The following is a 16,336-nucleotide window of genomic DNA, read 5'->3' as shown; positions in this document are numbered from 1 at the left end:
CGTAAGAGTTACGCGCTGAAAATGATACACTATTATAAGAAAGCCCTGCCCTTTTATAAAAAAAAAAAAAACGAAAAGTCTAAGTCGAGAAGGTAAGTCCTTAAAAATGACCTTAAAGTCCAATCCAAAATACCTCCCAAAAAGGCCCTAAACGTAAGAGTTACGCGCTGAAAATGATACACTATTATAAGAAGGCCCTGCCCTTTTATAAAAATAAAAAAAAACGAAAAGTCTAAGTCGAGAAAGTCCTTAAAAATGACCATAAAGTCCAATCCAAAATACCTCCCAAAAAGGCCCTAAACGTACAAGTTACGCGCTGAAAATGATACGCTATTATAAGAAGGCCCTGCCTTTTTATAAAAATAAAAAAAAACGAAAAGTTTAAGTCGAGAAGGTAAGTCCTTAAAAATAACCATAAAATCCAATCCAAAATACCCCCCCAAAAAGACCCTAAACGTTAGAGTTACGCGCTGCTTTTTATTTAATTTCAATTGAGGGTACGTCTTCATTTTGTAAAACAAATCACAAAGTAAATAATAAGTTTTTATACTGGTAGCGCTATCTAACGGTAAAATTATAGCACCTTCGAAAACGATATCGAAATTATTTTCTTCAATTATCGATCTCACAAGGAATCTAACTTGAAATAGACTAGACCCAGCACAGCTACACTATAGCAGAAAGCTTTTAGTGAAAATTTGAAGTCTCTATAGCTATTTTGTGTTGCTGAGATCTCAGCCGGACAGCCGGCCAGCCAGCCATAACGAATATAATAGCGTATTTTTTTCAAAAATGCGCTAAAAAGGTGCATCAGTCATTAGAATTGACTCAACAACTGAAAAAGAGAGAGACCGATATATTAAAATATTGGGAAATGGAGGAAGTGGAGGTGGAGGTTAACAGTTCGCGTCCAGTAGCAGTGGTTCTACCTCGGGTTCTACGTCCACCAGTTGGAAAAGAAGCTAGAAAAAGTGCATTAGCACGCGAGCAGTACATAACGTTCTTTCAGGAGTATAGAGACCGGTGCTACATGAACTATACATAACCCCCAATGGAAGGACGTATGCACAAATGACAACCTCGCTGACCTAATATCAAGAGAGACAACAGTGTCCAAACTAAAAAACAAACAAACTATGGTGAAAATGGACCGCAAACGAGGAATGGAAATCACACACACCGACAACAAACCTAGAAACAAGAAAATCAACAAGAAGTTCAGCTACCAAAGTTACTCAGAGTCACAGAGCATACTGCAACCGGTTCATATCATACTGCAGAAAGAACCAGAAGACAACAGGGTGATTGATGGTTGACCAAAACCTCATTGAAGAAGAACCAGTCTTGAAGGCAAATACCAGTTAGGGTCCATAATCAAAGAAAGAGAAGAATTACAAAACGACATACACAACGCATCCATCTAGCTTACGGTTACCACCAACTAATTTTGTCAATACTATACGTAGATAACGCTTTTCGAACCGATTACAAATTGAGAACGATAAAATTAATTTAGGGTATCAGTTTTTCCAACAAAAATGAATAAATCTGTAATTGTTGTTATGAAGAAGTTCTTTAATGAATTTGATAAACGCGCGATAAGAAATTTTTAAAGGGAAAGACAAATTTTTGTATAATACACCTGTGTAAAAGGAAAAATCCTACCTTTCTGAGGCTGCCTTTCTGCAATCTGTAACAAAGAGAAGATTTATGTTAGAAATGATATTTTGTGTTTGAGTATTTATGGATTAAAACAATTATAAATTTTGACTGGGACAGTGAAGCATTTGTGTTTGACCGTTTTCATGAAGAAATTGAGGTATAAACACAAACAATAAAGCAATAAAAGAAATGAACACTTACCCTTTAGCCTCATTCATTCTCTGGGAGGAACCATCAACCAAAAAGAGATGAAAACACTGCGGATCTTCCTCGAATTCCTCGATCGTCAAGAACTGAAAAGCGAAATATATTCAAATACAATCAATCGCCGAGTTAATCAAATAATTATTCAATCTATTGATATTTTTTGAAAACAATGTCATCTGTATGTCAACACAAAACACCCCTGCATCTCTCCTTAGCTACGTTATTGAATATGAGGAATGATCATTTTTGTTTTGTTCTTTTAATTGCATTCAGATTAATCCAAAGACGTAGAGTAATCATGACAAAATTACAACAGGTACGCCACTGGTACAAATTCATTTACATCTTATCCCACAGTTCATTACTTATACTACTATTTTTCACTCAACGCTTATTTTAACTCGTAGGCTTATACTCTCTGATTCGTGTATGATAGTTTACTTTGAAATTAATCACCTGTTGATGAAGTGAAAAGGAAATAAAGAGAGAATTGTGGAAGAAGTGCTGCAATGGATGAAAGAATTGAGTTGCGAATCCTGGTAGCCGGCGTGGGCCCCCTCTTGGTCGAATTTGTGAAATGTTTACGAGGGGCAAGTATCCCGTAACTTAAAGTTTGCTTATACCTTGATCTTCATTTGTCAATATCGCAGGTATCGGAGGAGAATCAGGTTGTGAACGACAAACCCGTTACTTTGAAATTTATGTTCTGAAATTCAAGCTGCCGAGGGAAAGATTTCGTCAAACTGGAGTGCACTCGTGCAATGTATTAATAGAGTCTCGACCGTAAGTACCACGATTTCCATGAAATTGTTACAAATCGTAGCGTAGTGTTCCGTAGGACTGTGATCATTCTCACTGTACTAACACATTGGCCGCCACATGTAAGGCTGGCTATCGTAGGAGATGCTATTTTTCCATGCCAACGGTACACAGCCGGCTGTCTTAGGAGATGGTATTTCACCACGTTGGTGGTACACGGCATGACTGTTTAACGCATGTGACAACCGGTTGACTGGCGATAATTGTTGTAGCACCAGCTCTAGTGGTGAACGTGTTAAACGACAACTTGAATGCATATGACATTATAACCTACTTCATCGGATTAATGTGAAGGCGGGTAGCAAGATACTGGAGTGCGGTTATCGTGCAGGTGCGTCAAGACAATTTTGCTTCGTTACTGTTCAGCCTCCCGTTTTGCGGCTGATGATAAATGAATTGTGACCCTATCATTTATACCGAAATGAAATGTACTGAATACTTTGAACGAATTGTTACTATCGATACTAGCCATGTCGTATCTTAAGGCTGGCGCAAGCATTATCGTAACCGTTACCATGCAACTTTTAAAGGTCTACAAACTTACCTCAAATCAACATATCCATGAAATCTTAGGCTTCTTGATTCCAAACACGAAAAAGATGCACAAATAGTTAAGTTTTTAACGCAAACGACCGAATTTAAAATAGGACGCCATTTTTTTCTTAATTTGATAATCTTCAAACGGCACCGAAATTACCGATTTGCGAACACCTCCCCGTCGGTTTTTATTATTTTAAGGGTTGAATTTAATAACGAAATCAAAATTTACGCGATCGTGTCACCAAATCCAACACGCAAACGCCGGTTTAAATTCGAACCAAAAGTAGGGACGCCATAATTTTTGGTAGTTTAAATTACGTTTAAACACCGATTCACGTATTACGGATCGAAACGAACGACGTCCAACTATTTTCCGCGTCTTTTATTTGCCTTTTTTAAAGTTTATTTTAATATAGCACTTCGCAAATTAATTGAAAACGGAACAAATTCAACACGATCGCGGAACGCTTGCAACGACATCGTTGGTCACGTGACGAAACTGGTATTATGACGTCATGACTATCAGAGTCATTTCGATTGGACCATCTATTCCAAATTAACTACTCAATTTTCCATTTATCCCTATTAGTCCAGGGTATATAATATTTTTTGCCAAAAAAAAATTACTTACAGCTTCAAATCGGGTTTTTCATGCAGGTGAAATGATTAGAAATTAGGAAAAAATAATTAAATCAGCACAATTTTTCCGCTGGAGAAATCCCGGGGGTGAAAAGTGGTATTTGGCAATTTGTGGCATAACTATTAATTTTAGGCGAAAATGTTCGATATAAAAGTTATAGAGAATTAAAAAATGAACGACTTTTGTATCTGCACTATTTTCGCATAACCTCCAATTTTCCTAGAAAAACCGGAAAAACTGACTTTTTTTTCATATTTTTGCGAAAAAAAGTCGTAGGGGTTAAAAATGTGGAGGAAACATAGCTTGTTTTATGATAAAAAAGGAGAAAATTTTTTTGGGACCGTAAAGTTGAACCGTTCCCGAGATCTCACGGTTTCTGAAAAAAAAACACCTTTTTTTTCGAGGAGATGAAAAATCTATTTTTATTCATCGTACAGAGGTGCGCGGGGGGTAGCAAAATGTTTGGGAAGGCTTATATTTTAATAAACAAAAATTAAAAAAATATTCCTATAGAAAAACCGAGAAAATCGTCAAAACCTGGAAAAACAGGATGTTAATAAAGATTTTTTCGAAATCTGTCTTCTTACTTCTCTTGTGCTAAAATATTCTCTTTTGTTTCCTTATGCTCAACTGTTCTATAGTTAAAACATCCTTATTATTTCTTTTTTCTGCTCAATAATTTGTTTTTGTTCACTGACTCTTCTTCCTGCCTGTTTTACAGCTGATGTAATTGCGCCGGGCCTGTTGAATCCCCAATAGGAACGTTAGTTTTACCGCCCAAAGCAATAAATGATTTGAGAAATATAACTTGGAATAAACTTCATGAGGCACCTCTAAAAAGCATTATGCGGATCACTCTAGAATTGGGCGCAAGCCTGTTGAGGGCCCAGAACAAGAGAGGGATAATAAATAAATAAATAAATAATTCCTGTAAATTAACGATAAACAGACCCAGCGCAATCGCATCAGGTGTAAAACAGGCACAAAGAAGAGATAGTGAACAAAAACAAATTGTTGAGGAAGCAAAAGAATTCGAGATGCTTTTATTGCGGTAAAAATACAGAAGAAAGAAATAATAAAGATGTTTTAATTTCATTTATTAACGAGCTCCTGGCAAGTTTATAATTTTGCGGTGTCTGTCCGTCCGTCCGTTAGCACGATATCTTAATAACGAATGGAAAGATTACGATGAAATTTTGTAGGTGAATTCTTTATTGAATTTGTTGATCGGAGTTCGTGAATTGGTAATGTACGTCAAAAATAAGGAAGGCCCTTTTCACATCTCTGCTATTTATGAACCAAATTGCATGAAATTCAATATAGGCATAGCTCCAGTCATACAATACCCAATTCCAAAAGTTCAGCCGAATTGATTCAACAGTAACAGTGCCCTTTTCGCATCTCGATCATTAATGAACCTAATTGCAAAATTTTTTATTTTTTATTATTTTACACCTTTATTTCATTTACTGTCCGACCAAGTCAACCAACAAATAACGTGTATCCTCTATGGAGCCTCCCTTTGTGCTCTCAACAAACAAGATGGTGGAATTCTTCCCATAACTGTAGGCACTACTTTAAGAAGATTAGGTGCAAAAATTGCTTGCAAAATGGTATATGTGTTTCAGTTGGTACCTATTTAAGTCCTTTCAGCTTGGTAGCAAAGGAGGATGCGAAGCTGTAGTTCATGCAACTCGCAGTTTTATTGAGCAAAACAACTCGACTGATAACATTATTTCTCAGTGGAACGTGGTTTTCTTTTTCAAGAAGCTCAAAAACACACACCCTCTATAATGTCATTCTTATCTCAATCATTATCAGACTGCATCCTACTTGTCCCTTCGGTAATGGGAAGATTCTGTCCGTTAAGTGGGAGTTCAGCAGGGAGATCCTGAAGGATCCGTGCTCTTTTGTCTTGCTATTCAAACTGCCCTAGTAGAAATTCAGTCTGAATGCAATGCTTGGTAGAACAGTCTGGCCATTCAGCAATGCTGCTAGTGTTATGGGCACTTTGCCTTCTACAATCGCTGTTTGGCGTACCCCAAGGATCAGCCCTTGGTCCACTTCTGTTCCTGGTTTACGTTAACGACCTAGCGAATGCGGTTAATACAGGGAAATGCGTCCAATTTGCGGATGATACAACCATAATTTGCAAATCTACAAACCCATGCAATCTGAGTAAGTCCATTGATATAGCCGCTACAGAAGTGCAGAACTGGCTTGACTCCAATCAACTAAAACACAATCCTAATAAAACTCAAATCATAACATTTACTAGTCAAAAGTCGGTACACAACAGAAACCATGCCAAATTGCTCGGTATAGTCATTGACAATGAATTGAATTGGGAACCGCATTTTGATTTACTTTGTAACACGTTAGCTTCAAGTAGGTATTTATTTATTAGTTAAGCTCAGAACATCTGTTGACAAATCTGTTCTCTTAAATTGTTATTTTGCCTTTTTTCATTCGAAAATCAGCTATGGAATCACTGTATGGCTATAAGAGTTTTTAGACTTCAAAAGAAAGCGCTTATAGAATCCTAGTCAATATTGGTTCGAGAGATCATTGTAGAGGTTACTTTAAATCCTATAAAATTATGCCAGTACCCTGCCTATATCTATACTATACTCTAATTGAAATACATCGCCGAAAAAATGCTAACAGTAAAGTGTCAGACAGGAGTAGTCATCAATATAATACTAGACATCATAATTTGTTACTGCCCTTTAAGTTAAGGCTATGTGTATCAGGAAAAAATTCTTTAAATGTCTTGTTATATAACAATCTAAGTAATACCCTGAAACAATTGTCGCTCGATAAATTCAAAGGCTCACTAAAGAAATATCTACTAGACAAATGTTATTATAGCGTAGAGGAAGACATGCTTACCACTTCATGTTCGATGTAAATTGTTTGTTCTTATTGTGTTACCGTGTTGTTTTATAAATTTTTTTTGTTGCAATATTTTAAAAATTATTTCATATTTATCTGACAGATTTCAAAAACTCTTTATTAGCGGGAATCCAATACGTTAATTTAGTTGCAAAAAAAGCTATTTACCAATGTCAAAAACCGTGTGTATCTTAAAACTGCCCCCCCCCCCTGTTTTTGCCGCTTTTCTTGAAATTTTTCTATTGGAAAAATATTTTTTTATTTTTGGTTATTAAAATATGTCCTTACGAAAATTTTGCTACCTGGAGCAACTGTGCACGATGAAAAAAAATAGATTTTTGATCCCCTTGAAAAAGAGGTAGTATTTTAGAAATCGGAAACGGTTCAACTTTACGGGTCCAAAAAAATTGTCTCTTTTTTTATTATAAAATAAGCTATGTTTCCTCCCCAAATTTCAAAGCCCTACGACTTTTTTTCGCAAAAATAAGAATAAAAAAAACGAAAAAAAGTTTTTCCCGTTTTTCTAGGAAAATTTGAGGTTATGGGAAAATGGAGCAGATGCAAAAGTTATTCATTTTTTTATTCTCTAAAAGTTTTAAATTAAACATTTTCTCCTAAAATTAATAGTTTTTCCACAATTTGCAAAACTCCACTTTCCACCCCTTTCAATTCCCGGAAAAATTCAGCTGTTTTAATTATTTTTCTCCAATTTTTAATCACTCCAACTGCATAAAAAACTGGGTTGGTCCGGTCGGTCCGGTAACTAATTTTTTTTGAAAATAAATTATTTTAGAGCTATTTAGCCTGATTCAAATTCGAGCGCCACCATGGGGAATGCGGGAACTGTAAAAAATAGGTAGTTCGTTTAAATTTGGCAAAGTTGCTTATTTTGATGCTTAACAAAATGCAGTTTTGAAACTGAAAAAATTCCGACTACTTTCGGCGATGTCCGGAAAAAATCGAAATTTTGCAAAATCGTTTATGAAGTTATTTAAAAACATATTTCGAAATAAATGGCACATTATAATGGCCCCTTTTTTCCCCTCTACAAGATGCTACTTGGATACTGGGCGATTTTTGAGTGGTGGCCCGTTGGGCTGGCAACCAAGCCCTGGGCAAGCGGATCCGCCCAGGTGAGAAAGCATTTCCGCACTAGTCGTGGGAATTGTATGGATGATGCAAACAAACCCGTCCAGTGTCTGGCTCAGGGCACCTGAGGAATAGCCCCCCTACTCTTGTGGCACTACAAACTTATGGGCAAAGTATGGCCCCTATTGTTCCGGTGGTGCACCCGGAGGTGGACGTTACTGTGCCTAGGTTGAGGTGCATTATGGCTGCATTGGATGCAGTTGTTGTGACCTTGAACTTATTAGGCCCTGGGATAGCGCGTCTCTGAAAGTACAGAAGTATGTTCCTAAGGCAACCAAGTGCCTTCTGAGACAAAATCCTGGTTTCACGATGAGCCTATGGAGAACGTTCTTCAGCAATGAGGAGCGTGGTAGGCTTCTCCAGAGCAATTGGCAGCACAGTAAGGGGATGACCTGTTTAATAAGCCGTCAAGTTGCTGTAAAGCAGACAGGCACACGAACCTTGGGTTTACAGGGGACGCGTAGGAGGTCTAGGCTAGGCGGAGGACTCTTTTTATTATAAAAGGGATAGCCTTAACTTAACCCTAGGGCTTATATTTATGTGGATAGACGAATTGAATCTTATCTAATGGCTGCTGATTTCTGTTTCAGGGATCTCCCATATGACCCGGAAGAGGCTGTCGAAATGTCGGGATCCCTCTTATGGTGGCAACACGGATACGAACTCAAGGGGTGACCAGCATCTTCTGGAGTACTTGCAAATAACTGGATTTGAAATCAGTTCAGTAAATCAGGGAGCAGCCCCCACCTTCGTCACAGAGCGGAGGCCGTACGTTATCGATCGGACGTTGGCTTCATTTCAATAGCAGCTCACGTGATCACTACTTGGAGGTCCCTGATATGAGAACAGCTGTAAACTGCAGATCTTTCGTGGAACAAAGAGCGAACACTTTGGTGAAACTTGGTAGGCTCTTTAATAGGGCGATGCGAACTAAGCTTCCTGCGGACTAAGATCGCTCAGCGCAGGTATAAGGGCCATAAGGTCTAAGCGAGGATCATGGAAGACCTTCTGTGGTAACATAGAGAGTCTTCCTGAAGTTCAAAAACTTCATCTCATGCAGGGGTTCTTGAACAGGTGAATAGGTGGCGCAGTAGTCATGGCCTCTCTAAAGTCACTTGATATAGAAAGTACCGCAATCATCCGCCATTTTTGGGCAAATTTGCTGCCAACTTAAAAAAATTGACAAATAAAATCTGAATAGCTGTAATTTTTTATAACCTAACTTCATAGTACTGTCATGATTTATAAAAATGTCATTGTTACAGAGTATATAGTTCAATGAAAAATATATACAGATATCTCCAAACAGGTGGAACAATCCCTAACATTAAAGTTACTAGAATCTGGTAACTTCCGCCATTTTTGGACAAAAATCATGCGTTCTCTCTCTAACACACGAGCCCAATGGATTGCGGTACTTTCTATATTTAGTGACTTTAGGCCTCTCCATTGACCCGGAAATGACCGAGGTTGTTCCATTTACGAATAGAAGGAGGGCGAACCTTGATGGATTCACTCTTCGAGGGTCTGACCTAGAAAGGGCACATTGAATGAATAAGCAAAAAGGTCACTGCATGTTTATGGGCATCCAGTAGAAGGACTTTCGGCGGTACGTGGGGCGTGAACCCTTGATTGGTATATTATGGCTTTATACTGTAGTGATAATGCCGGTACACTTTTATAGTGACCTGCCTTGTCCTGGGCCACCTACAGGAAGTAGCTAAGTAAAGTACAGAGACCCGTCTGTCTGGGAGTCGCCTTTACACATAGCTCTGAAAGCAGGGGCTCTGAAGGTTTTTATATGGCTAAACGATTGGGACGAATGAAAAGATGGAGGCAGCCTTGGGCATGGGCAGATCTGGGAGGAAACCCTCAGATCTGATCCCCTCCTCGCAAGAAAAGGGACGTGATTCAGGCTGTCTTACTAAGACCAAAGAGTTATAAAGTCAGTCTCCCGAAAAGGAAGCAGTGGCTGAACTTAGATGGCCCGTTCCTCAAATCTGAGGGGCTTGTGTGGTTACAGACGGACCGCTAACGGAAAGGGGAACGAGTATGGATATATATGGTGATCGACCGAGAGCTGACATCAGCATCACCCTTGATCAGCGTAGCACCTTGTTCCAGGTAGAGATCAGGACCTGTGCACAAGAGAACCTCACTGTAATAAGCATATACGGGCTGTTTCACGCAAACCGTTACCTAAAAGTATTCAGACTTCCCTTAATAGGTAAGTTGAATCTAAAAATTTGCATACCGACATAGTTTTTCATGATCGTTTCACTTCTGGTTTTACCGGTTGTGGATAGCAACTTTCTTATTTTAAATAGAACACCCTGTATTTTATTTCATTTTCAAAATCTGCATAAAAATGTGCGTCGTTTGATGCCACATTTCCCTATACCCAGCATCAAAATTCAAAAGTGTTCAAGTTATTCCAAATTTTTGACGTTTGACTGCTTTTCTTTAGGGCCCTGTACTGTACCTATGACTCCGTTGACCTGAATTTCAAAAGGTCTTACAAAATCAACAATAGGTCCTGACATGAAAATAATGTAGACTTTGATCGCCCTGCTACAGGGTGTTTTAAAACTATAATGGTCAATTTTAATAACTTCAAACCTTAAAAAGTTGATGAAACCTGCTTTCTTTTTTTGCACTTTCAAATGTCGAAAAAAATGGAAACGATACCTGGGGAAAACTATTGATTTCAACTTGACGGAGCGCCGGTTCAATTCACCCATGAAGTTTCTATGTTTTTGAACATTTTTGAAGACTTGTGAGGTCTTATAAAAAACAAAGTTAATTTTTCACCAGTGAAGAACTGGAAGTTAGGGTGAGAAGAGCTTTTGATGACATGGAGTAGGAATTCGAGAGGTGACTAACGGAGTTAATCAGAGGATGCTATTAAGTATTGAAAAAAAAAAACGTTTTAAAACACCCTGTAGAAGAGCGGTCAAAACTTCAATCATTCGCATGTAGCATCACGTCAGTATTGTTGATTTTGGGAGACTTTTTGAAATTCAAATCAACAGTGCCATAGTACACTCCGCTAAAGAAAAGCAGTCAAAGGATTTTGAAAAATCCTGAATAGCTTGAAAACCTTTGATGCTGGGTATAGGAAAATGTGATTATCAAACGACGTCATTTTCATGTAGATTCCCAAAATACAATAAAATATAGGGTGTTCCTATTTAAAATAAGAAAGTTCCTATCCACATCCAAGTGACACAATGATGATAATATTTTCTTTCTATAGATTATGGCAAAGACTACCCTCGATAGTATTTGATTATAAAAAACTACTATGTTGTGTGCACATTTTCAAATTTCAATTATTAATGGGAGTCTGAATACTTTTAGGTAACGGTTTGCGTGAAACAGCCTGTATACTCGCATATACAGTGATATTCATATAGAAGTAGACATAGGGATTTCCTATGTCTACTTTGAAATGATAAAAATTCTTCTGAAGGACGCCTAACCTTATGCAACCAAAATAACTACCTACAACAAATGAAGATCTGCCTGTCATATTAATTAATTTGAACCTTATCGCTTTGACTTCCGTATTCGTTCGTGTGTGATGTCAACTAAAGAAAAAGTTGATATTTCCAATTGGTATAGTGCCGGAGACAGTTAGAGAAGTTTGAGATTTATTTCTGTGAAGCCAAGCAACAATATTCAAATTAATATGACAGCCAGATCCTTATTTGTTTCAAGAAGGTATTTTCGTTGCATAAAATTAGGCGTCCTTTAGAAGACTTTTTATCATTTGATAGTAGATATAGGAAATCCCTATGTCTAATGGTCTACTTCTACGTGAATATCACTGTATGTATACATATGCAGTGAGCTCGGTAGTGACAATCAGGTGGCGCTGAGGGCCCTATCAGCAGACACGTTCAGATCGGCTACGGTGATTGATTGCAGGCTCTAGATCAATTGGATAAGTCTAATAGGGTGAACTTGATCTGGCTGCCAGCGCAGTGCGGAATATGGGGTAACAAAAGTGTGGACTTTGCAAATCTGGGTCCTCTAAGCTTCTAAAACTTCTTAGGAAGATCATATGTGTCCTCATAGAGCACTCTGGATGGTCAACTATCACCTGTCTAACATATTGGGCTTGTAGGAGAGCCCCCGTACAGGTTATGTGACGTGGCAAATGAAACTACCGAGCATGTGGTCTGTCACTGTTACGCTTTGATCAGAGAGGGACATCAGCTCCTTGGCGACAGGGTTCTGGAAGCGGGGAGGGTGGAACAACTTACTCTAAACAGGGCCCTATCCTTTTATTCAGAGGAGCGGGTTCTGAACCTAGTATAAGGGGGTAGGCACAATTAGTCTTCCATGCTACCTGGTTGGGCTCCCCTTATGAATATACTAGAATCGCCTCCGAGTCTGAAATTGGGTCTAGAGTTTTTTAAACGTTTTGAGAACCTTTAATTAGTTTTTGAAGTAGAGCATTTGACTGTCCTTCATAATCTGTAATGCTTAATTTGCTTAATATGTAGGTCTTAAAGATAGCCTCGAAAGAACATTGTGGGCCGTCTTTAGCAGCTTTTCTGGAACAAAAAATTACATGGGTCTACAAGAGCTTCAAAAGGGGCTCTTCTCTTCAAGAGAGGAACCATTAAAGATCTTAAGTGCTTTCAAAAACGTGTTCATACAAAGGTTGAGCTTATTAATACTTGAAAGACGTTAAAAATCTCGAAAAGTTTCCAAAAAGCTTTCGAGATCTTGTTTGAAAGATGAACCTTGAGAAGCCTTTAAGACAATCAAGACGCATTTATAAATCTTTAATGGGCTCAATAGTGTGAGGAATCGGACAAAAGGAGAAAAGTCTAAGAATGGTCTGAGGACGACCGAAAAAATTGAGAAGTCGGAGGAAGAAACCGATTGGGGTGTGAGAGGTCTGAAAAAGACTCTGAAGGCCAGGGGGGAGCAGGGAAGCCGTTGGGCGCAAACATTGACCCATGTAACTACAGCTTTAGGACTATAAATATCGTTGAAGACAGTATAAGCCTATCAACTTTTTAAAGAATTTGGGAAAGTTCCAAATTTCACGACTGCAAAGTGTGGGTGTAAAATCGAGTGTAAAATAAAACGTCCATATGAAGGTCCCTCTTCTACGCCCTACGTAAAAGAAAAATGTTGGAATTAAGGCAACTATTGTTTGTTTGCGCTGTATTTTGGTTCCATATGAAAGTGTTTTGGATTAAAGGGCATGTCCAGTAGCTAATAGAAGATACGTATAGCGATAAATGGAAAATTGAGTAGTTAATAATTTGGAATAGATGGTCCAATCGAAATGACTCTGATAGTCGTGACGTCATAATACCAGTTTCGTCACGTGACAAACGATGTCGTTGCAAGCGTTCCGCGATCGTGTTGAATTTGTTCCGTTTTCTATTAATTTGCGAAGTGCTATATTAAAATAAACTTTAAAAAAGGCAAATAAAAGACGCGGAAAATAGTTGGACGTCGTTCGTTTCGATCCGTAATACGTGAATCGGTGTTTAAACGTAATTTAAACTACCAAAAATTATGGCGTCCCTACTTTTGGTTCGAATTTAAACCGGCGTTTGCGTGTTGGATTTCGTGACGCGATCGCGTCAATTTTGATTTCGTTATTAAATTCAACCCTTAAAATAATAAAAACCGACGGGGAGGTGTTCGCAAATCGGTCATTTCGGTGCCGTTTGAAGATTACCAAATTAAGAACAAAATGGCGTCCTATTTTAAAATCGTTCGTTTGCGTTAAAAACTTAACTATTTGTGCATCTTTTTCGTGTTTGCAATCAAGAAGCCTAAGATTTCAAGGATATGTTGATTTGAGGTAAGTTTGTAGACCTTTAAAAGTTGCATGGTAACAACGGTTACGATAATGCTTGCGCCAGCCTTAAGATATGACATACCTAGTATCGACGGTAACAATTCATTCAAAGTATTCGGTATAAACGTTAGGGTCACAATTCATTTATCAGCCGCAAAACGGGAGGCTGAACAGTAACGAAGGAAAATTTTCTTCACGCACCTGTACGATAACCGCACTCCAATATCTTGCTACCCGTCTTCACATTAATCCAAAGAAGTAGGTTATAATGTCATATATGCATTCAAGTTGTCTTTTAGCATGTTAACCACCAGAGCGCTGGTGCTACAACAGTTATTGCATGTCAGTCGGCTGTCACACTTGCATTAAACGGTCACACCGGCATGGTGAAATACTATCTCCTACGGCAGCCGGCTGTCTCGCTGGTGCATAATGGTCACATGGCATGCAAAAATAGCATGAACTACGCCAGCCGGCTGTGCACGTGGCGGCCAACGTGTTAATACAGTGGACTTGCAGAACACAATCGTGACAATTTCATTGAAATCCTGCTGGTACTTACGGTCGAGACTGTTAGTTCGTTAAACTTCATTCGATTTGCTCTAGACCTACGTTTCTCAGCTTTACAAACAATTCCACTGCATCGGTTTGTCTTTTTGGAGCCGATTCGGAATCTTCCCCCCACATCAGCCTCAATTTCAGAACGTAAACGAATCTTCCCAATTTTACTACTTTCATTCCGCTTGCTGGCAAGTAACAGGAACCGTAAACATTGTTGTCGTTCACATGTGAATTCTTCGATACCTACAGTATTGACAAATGAAGAACGAGTCATAAGAAAACCAAGTAACAAGTTACTCTCGTAAACGTTTCACAAAATGAGACATGGGGGCCCACACCGGTTACCAGGATTCGCATCTCAATTCTTTTACTCATTGCGGCACAATTTATTTCCTTTTCACTTCAAATCAACAATTCAGTATCCACAGGTGCTTTTTCAAAAAGTAAACATTGATGAATCATAATTCTAGTATAAGTAATAAACTGTATGATAAATGTTAATTAAACAGTGACGTACGTGTATCAAGACTAGTCCATTGAGTTAGAAAACTAATGGAGGGAATCAAATGCTTGGCCAGACGTAGACCACGGGAACCAAAAGTGGCCTCTAGCTGTGATTAAAGTACCACACCACTTCCGTTATCATTAGCGTCTCACTTCAGTGGCGTAGAGATATAATTTTCTTTCCACTAATAGGAATAATAACCAAAAAAAACGTATAGAAGGAGTAAAATATATGCTCTTGGTAAAGTAAACAAAATAGACAAGGATGGGAAAGTATGCGGATTTGCGGATAGGAGAAAACTAAAAAATCATCACGTTAGTAAACCAATTTAGTGATCTGTCCTACATAACAGGGGGCGCTGAATGAAAATTTTCACACGCTTACATCGCCATCTACTTATGAGGTGTGCGAAAGGTGGCCACAAATTAATAAGAGTTCCAGACGCTTAGGGCAATTTTTAAACTCCTTCCCGGTGTAGACTTAGTAGTTTTTTTTGTTTTTCTAAACGGCATTGCTTTATCAAAATTCGATATCAATATTTTATAGAAATCGAATGTGCGCAAGCCCAGATGATATTCTTTTCAAAAAATATCAATTTATTGAATAATAGAAAAATTTTGAGTTAACTAAGCGATTGACTTTATTTCAATGTTATTTCACTTTTCAGTTCATGACGAACGAGGGGCTAGGAGAAGGTCTGCAGTGTTTCATCTCTACATCAGGGTTAGATGGTTCTTCTTAGGAGGGACTGAATTAATGAGGCTAAAGGGTAAGTGTTCATTTCTTTTATTGCAAGTGTTTTTAGGTCAATTTCTTTAAGAAAACGGTCAAACAGAAACAAATACTTCAATGTCACAGTCAAAATTCATAATTACTATAAACTCAAATACAAAATATTTTCATTTCATTTTCAACATAAATCTTCTCTTTGTTACAGATTCCAGGCAGGCGGCCTTATAAAGGTAGGATTTTTCCTTTTCTGCATGGTGTATTGCATGTCATATTTTTGTAATGGGGAGGAAAAGTGAATAGTGACTATAACAACCAGAAGATCAACAATTGTTCTTCGCGTGAGTTTCGTGCTATAGCCCTACGCAAGTTGCAACAATCTTCTCTGTCTGTCACCTTGGGAACGTAGGATTGACTGCCATATGGTTCTTAGAATAGTCTCTTTCGCAACGTCCATCAGTTTCCTTCACATTGATGAGTATGACTGAGTTCACAGCCATACCAGCTTTGTGAAGCGAACAGATTCTCTCTGCGAATAAGCCTAAAGAAACATTGGGGCTGTTTTCCTCGTTTCCAAGCTGAACGGCTTTGGGGATTGTTACACCTTCGTTTATTATTGCACGAAGTTCAGCTTAGAGAAAGGTAAGTGTGCGTTCATAATATATGAATGAATTACTTCATTAATCAAAAAATATACTCGCTAACTAATCTCATCGATTGTTACAGCACCATCGACGTCACTCACTCAACCTGTTGGTGCGGATTACGCCTACGACCAGTGCCGGGTTAAGGTTTT

At 38.3% G+C, this 16,336-nt stretch overlaps 1 protein-coding gene across 1 annotated transcript; it reads right to left on the bottom strand.

Moving 5' to 3' along the window:
- Positions 1-1,575: 1,575 nt before the first annotated feature.
- On the bottom strand, positions 1,576-14,755 carry LOC116181738. Its single transcript, XM_031502159.1, has 4 exons — positions 14,604-14,755; positions 14,358-14,549; positions 1,864-1,955; positions 1,576-1,690 (listed from the first exon to the last, which is right to left on the bottom strand). Exons 1-4 carry the CDS (start codon positions 14,679-14,681, stop codon positions 1,576-1,578), a joined length of 477 nt encoding a protein of 158 aa, XP_031358019.1. The 5' UTR covers positions 14,682-14,755.
- Between the last annotated feature and the right edge of the window lie 1,581 nt (positions 14,756-16,336).

The sequence above is a fragment of the Photinus pyralis genome, unplaced genomic scaffold (assembly GCF_008802855.1).
Source record: "Photinus pyralis isolate 1611_PpyrPB1 unplaced genomic scaffold, Ppyr1.3 Ppyr1.4_unclustered_Scaffold19, whole genome shotgun sequence".
Classification (NCBI taxonomy): Eukaryota; Metazoa; Arthropoda; class Insecta; order Coleoptera; family Lampyridae; genus Photinus; species Photinus pyralis.
Note: the sequence above shows the minus strand (reverse complement) of the source record. Positions and strands in the feature narration are given on the sequence as shown.